We start from the raw sequence: 6,000 nt of genomic DNA on the forward strand, positions 1-6,000 counted from the left end.
GCGTGCGCACAAATGATCGTCTGTCTCACTGCTTCATGCTTTTTAATGTACTTGGCATCCGTCATTGTCTCCATTGTGTCGGCGCAACAGAAGGGCAGCAGGCAATAGAAGCCTTTACAGTCGGCCGTACAGCAGTTAGTGGAAGCTGCTGGCATGACTCATGTTTACATTGTGCTGCTGGCAGGACGGGAGTGTCACCTTTTGTCAACACAACCTGATTTAAACAATCACCACGCGGCTTCGTTTAGCACCACGTTGCAGAAAGAGGGTTTTTAAACTTTCTTTCCGAGTAATAGTTTAAAGGCAGGTTTGTTTAAAGGAAAAATAATGGGATGTAGGAAAATGCAAGTTAACTGGTAAACGATAAATAATGAAAACCCGGTTGAACATCAGGCAGCAGTTTGACTCCTCTGGTTTCTTTCTTTTGTGACCTACTTGATCCACTCACTAAAAGGTTTCACCCTGAAGCAGCTCTTGGTTTACTGTGTGTCCATGCGTTTCTGTTTTTGTGTTTCTTGCCCACGTCGGGCTGGTCGTACCTGGCTGGGTTTGGAAATCGCACTTTGCATATTGATTACTTAATTTGTTTGGCGAGCCGAGTCCCCGGAGAAAGGCTTCTGTTGCTTCCCTTATACAGTATTCAGCCGGGCAGCGAGATTGAATTGATTTGTTGTTACCAGTGTTCGGTCTTTCCAGTAACTGAGGAGAACATGGGGGGACGGGAGGGAGGACAGGGAACATGCTGCAGTAGTAGCAGCAGCAGTGTGTCTTTCCATAACAGCCCTGATTTGTATCTGTGCTAATCAGCAGAGATGCAATCAGTCATTTCATCTAAACCTGGGTTTGTGAACCTGCCTGCAGCACGGCTCCGTATCACGTAAACAAACAGAAGCCACGGCGGAGTTACCGCTGCACCGCGCTAACGCAGCCTTAAGTGATTCTTTCAATTTACGATGAGAACACTCGTCTGAAAACAAACACTTGGCTGAGAAAAACCCCCCATCCCTCCAGGCTTCTGAATCTTTTAACTTTGTCTTCATGAGCTGCTGAATTGGTTTTAATATTTTTTTTTTTTTTTATCACATCTACATTCTCAAGCCCAAATCCATCACTGCTGCCTTTGTGTGCTGTTTACAACTGGGCCAGCGAGACTAATGTTGAGTTCCTGTCCTGCTGTTTTTCAGATTGTGCTGTGAACGTTCACAAGAGCTGCAAGTCTCTGCTGGGGGAGTGCACCAGCAGCAAGAACAAGGTAAACACCAGACCGGAGCACAGAAAAACAAGGACTCGGGCTGCAGCAGGTCACGCTGCAGAACTTAACCTCCATTATGTTCGTTAGGTTGAGTCGTATGCACACATGCATGTTCAGACATTACTGAATGTAAAACAGGAGAACACAGAGGAGACATTAATGCAAACTACGGTTTTATGAGCGTGACGTGTGTTGTTTGTCAGCGTGGAGTTTACTGTAAATGTTGAATTTTAAGTCTACTTATTGCAGCAGTAAATGCATGTGTGATGCACTTTAACACAGTTTGTTTTGCATTTTTCTATTCATTTTGTATTAAAATAAAAACATAGAAAAGGAAGAAAACGATTTTGCAATAAGATAAGATAAAACTTTATTAATCCCAAAGGAAATTCTTGTGCCAGATACGACCTCTAGAAAATTCACAAGATAAGAAATGCGGTGCCTAAAAAGTAGAAAAACAAAATACACATGGAGGATTTTTAGAAAAGAAAAACAAGGCCTCATTTTTTAAGTCTATTTGCTCTTTCTCGTGCACATTTACTCAAATCTGAAGCACAGAATTCAAATATTTGTCATTGATTATTTCCCTTTTTGTTCGACTATTTCCATTATTAAAGTAAAATATTTGTATTTATTTATTTACAAGAATAATACATTACTGATGTACATTAAGTAAGCTAGAATAGAACAATAAAAGGTAATATTGGCAGTCATACTGAGGTAATATCACACATGATAATGAACTACTGCACCTGAAACATGAAGTTTTAACCATTACATTTACAATGTTGGACATAAAAGCGAAACATCTCACATGCACATTAAAATAAAACGTTACACATGCTTTATGACGTGCAGATTTAGAGTTATGAGGAGGTGAATATAAACACAGTAAAGTAACATCAGAGTCTCTGCGTCCTCCCAGCAGACGACCATAAACCCACATTTGGCAGTGAGCTGTGAGCTGTGTGAGCTACATGCCTCCGTTCGCTCTGTCACCAATCTGCCTGAGACCGACTCTGCTTGTTAAGCAAAGTCCTCGGCCGTGGGAGCATCTCGTCCTGTAAAGACAGGACATGAGCAGCGTGCAGCTTCATCATGTGTCACTCAGTCGATAAAAGCTTCAGCCTTGGATGAGAAATAAAACAAAACAAAAATGCTGTCTTTCTTTATTTTCTCCACACAGAGAGATTCCCTGCAGAGGCCTGGCTCGTCAGGATCTCCTAACCTTGGTAAGCACAACATTTAGGTCCACATCTCATAAAGCCCACAGACACAGAACCGGCTGAACTATAGGGGATGCATCGATGGATTAGAAGGTGGCTTTAGTCCCCTTATGTCTAATTAAAATCCTGGCTGCTACTCTGGTGGTTTGCAGAGGATTAAAAGGATGAATCCTGATGATATATGAACTCATCCTATTTGTTTGTGTTGCTGTATATATATATATATATATGTGTGTGTGTGTGTGTGTGTGTGTGTGTGTGTGGATTGTGGGTCACTGAGGTGTTGTCCACGTACACACTGAGCATAAAAGGGGAAAATTGGCCTCCAGCAGTCAGCAGGCAAAGGTGATGATTAGCCACTGTTAAGAACAGTCAGATGATTTACTGCTGGCTTACTTTGCCTCCAAACTCAGATTTAGAAATGTTGCACACACAATATGTAACCAGAGTTCATATCTGGACTGAAGATTTTTACAAAATGCTGTTTTTAATGATTGTTCATCACTCTCTCTATTATTATTATTATTATTATTATTATAAAGTGTTAGATTAAAGGTCATTCATTTGATCCTACTAACGAGTATTTACTAAATCAGATTTTGTTTATTTTTCTGAGCTCCATTTTTGTCCACAAGCTATTAAAACCACATCACTGCACCGGATCACACGTTTCCTCGTTATGAAAAGCAAAAGCACTGTAGCTCGTTTACCTCTCTGAACACAAAGCAGTTTCTGGATGTTTTTTTGTCGCATTTGTACTCACTGTTGGGTTTATTTTTTATTGCAATATAAAGTCCTGCACCTCTGTGGAAGCAGCACAGCCGTGGCTAGAAGGAGAGAGAACTTATAAATGTCTTATATGCAGCATGACACAGTTATAGTTCCGTAAATAATAAAAAGAGAGGAATTTCTTTGATGTTTTTAATTTTACAAAAATTGAGAAAACCTGCAATCGAAGTGTACAACATTGGTACAAGTGTCGGTCACGGTTGCACCAAGAAGAACAGTTTTGTTTTGTTGTTTTTTTGCAGAATCCGGTTCCTGCAAACTGTTTATTTGTGGCAAATTTTTAAACGGAACATGTAAATTAAAGAAATATGAATGAAATATCCTGATTTTTAAGGTCAAATTTATCAGACGAAACCCCAAAGTCGTACATAATTAGTTCAAAGACTGTTGAAGAGTTGAAAATCCCAATGTTCTTGCTGTTTTTATGGATTCTTTCCCTGATAAATGATGCCGTTTCGGCACTCATATGACTTTCAAACACGCTAGTTTTATAGCTCCGACAAAACTATGAACAACAACCACTTTCACAACTCTGGAAAGTAGTTAAAGTGTAAACAATGGAGCTCTGTGGCACAGATTAATAAACTAAATCTAAATGTAGATCCACAGACAGTTCTAGTGAGTAGGATCGACTCATTGTGGGTCAATGTGGTCACCAAAGTTATCCTATAATATTGATTAGCCTCAGGATACATGTGCTTTCATTCATTATCATCAGCAGAAGGAGAGTTCACTGAGTGCTAATTTAACATTCAGCAGGTCTTGTTGCATGCGATTAAACCCAGAGGAGATGCGAGCGGCTGCAGCAGCAGCTTAACTTAATCTCCTGTAGCAGTTGTTTTTCTCCTCTGAACAGCTGGAATCCTGTCAGCCACACCTGACTCTCCTCATGGCGCGCGCCGGCCAATCAGTAGCTCGTGCGGGGGGTCGGGAAGCAAATTGAGGAAAAGCAAATGTGCGAGAAGGGTGTGCATCTTTCTAGAAGGTACTAGAAGACCTTGGAAGTGAATTTGTGGTGGGGAGGGTCGCATATAAAACCAGGGTCTGTGTCGTCGCCTGCTTCTCATTGTTGACACCAGTGAAGCAACTGGACACTGCAGAGCTTTGGATTGTTAGACTAGTCTGAGTTTGAGATATTTACGATGGAGCTCAGTGCTGGCCAGACCATGGTGGCCTCCAAAACCCGCTCCAGAACTGTCAAACCGTCCTGCCCGTCTTCTTCTGCCTCGTCGCGGGGTCTGTCCGGACGGCTCGGCGTGAGGGTGTTGATGCACCGCGACGTCATCACCTGCCGATTCTTACGCTCGCCGCCCCGATCCTGGCTGAAGACACACTTGGGTCGAGTCGGACGGGACGGCTCGCCTACGTGTCCGCTGCTCTGGTCATCCTTCTCCTCCTCTACTCGTTGGTCCTCACGTCCGTCCTCTCACTGCCTCCCTTCACCTGTCTCTCGTCTTTCTTTCCCAGCGCTAAGAGACCGGGACAGGGAGCGGGATCAGGCCGGCCCAGCCGCTTCTCAGGCCCTGGATGGCCACCGAGGTTTCCTCAGTCCCCCAGGCATGACCGTTAGTTCGTGGGGATCCAGCACTCAGCCAACTGCCGCCCAAACCAGCAGCTCCAGCGCAGCCCCCGCCTCCAGCCTTGGCCACAGCCTCCATCACAACAGTAGCTCAGGGTGAGTCGCTCGAACTACCACCTCTCATTTTTAAAAGTTTGCTTCTGAACGGCAGAAGCAAAAAAAAAAAAACACCACAGAAATCTCAAATCTATAATGCCGTAGGTGTTTGCAGGATCTGCTGTATGTAGATGCTGAATATTTTTAGATTCCTGTCTTTTGAGCTCAAGTACTATCTTCTCTATGCCACCGTGAGATGTGTATTTATAGTTGACACGCAAAGGCAAGCTGTCTGTTCGAATAATGCAGCCTTTGAAACTGTCTAGACTGCTTTCCTGCTGCATGGCAAAGAAAGACGTTGCGTAGGGAGATGGGGAGGCAGTGGGAGAGAGAGGCAGAGGCAGAGGGAAGGTGGAAACCAGAGCAGAAGAAAGGGAGTCATAGATGGGCAACAGTAAGTGGAGACGGAGAGGGACAGAAAAATTGTCTGGCTTCTTTAAATGTATATCTGTGCTGCCCTGGATTTGTAAATGGACCTGCTGGCCTCTCGGTGTCTTTGGTGGGGTTAAGTTTTTATCAGTTTCAGCATGTATGCCACCTTGGACCTGTGGTTGTCTTCCCTCAGATCCCTCCCCGGGGAGATGGATGAGACCGATGCTCTCCGCTCCAAACGCTGCAATGAAGACGCCATTTCCCTCGCTCCCTCCACCGCCGAGTCCATCATCGTAGAAGGTGAGCTGACTGACGGAGGCACTGTTTTTCTACCGTAGCTGCCTTTCCTCAGACCGTCGAGTCTTCTAAGGTCTGCCTGAGGTTTTGCCTTCAGGGAGTTTTGATAAATCCAGAGAGGGAGGGAGGGGGTTTTGTGGAGTCGGTGGTGACCTCACCTTGGCTCATTAAGTTGGAGTGTGTGGGAGAGAAGCCGGCTAACTGGATGCTAGCATCCCACCTTTTTATTTAGCTGCCATGTTCCAGAGTTTTATCAGACTCATCCCAACCGTGAGAGAGAGAGAGAGCGCACGCCTTCAGGTGCAGGGTTAAGGTCGACTTTTATTCATTTTTCAGCCTAACGCGTTGAACCCTGAGTAGTTTCTGGACTTTTTTATTCAATCCTGTCA

General features: G+C 44.1%; 1 protein-coding gene across 2 annotated transcripts in view; it reads left to right on the plus strand.

Annotated features, from left to right (window-relative positions):
* Positions 1–5,956, plus strand: part of LOC103374776 (uncharacterized) — a 28,302-nt gene extending 22,346 nt beyond the window's left edge. For both annotated transcript variants that reach the window (XM_008304923.1, XM_008304924.1), the window contains exons 10-13: positions 1,185–1,252; positions 2,439–2,484; positions 4,735–4,942; positions 5,508–5,956. In XM_008304923.1, coding sequence (XP_008303145.1) covers positions 1,185–1,252; positions 2,439–2,484; positions 4,735–4,942; positions 5,508–5,652 — 467 coding nt within the window. In that variant the 3' untranslated portion in view covers positions 5,653–5,956. The remainder of the gene's footprint in view (positions 1–1,184; positions 1,253–2,438; positions 2,485–4,734; positions 4,943–5,507) is intronic.
* Positions 5,957–6,000: the final 44 nt, after the last annotated feature.

The sequence above is a fragment of the Stegastes partitus genome, unplaced genomic scaffold, assembly GCF_000690725.1.
Source record: "Stegastes partitus isolate 25-593 unplaced genomic scaffold, Stegastes_partitus-1.0.2 Scaffold2352, whole genome shotgun sequence".
In the NCBI taxonomy this organism is placed as follows: domain Eukaryota; kingdom Metazoa; phylum Chordata; class Actinopteri; family Pomacentridae; genus Stegastes; species Stegastes partitus.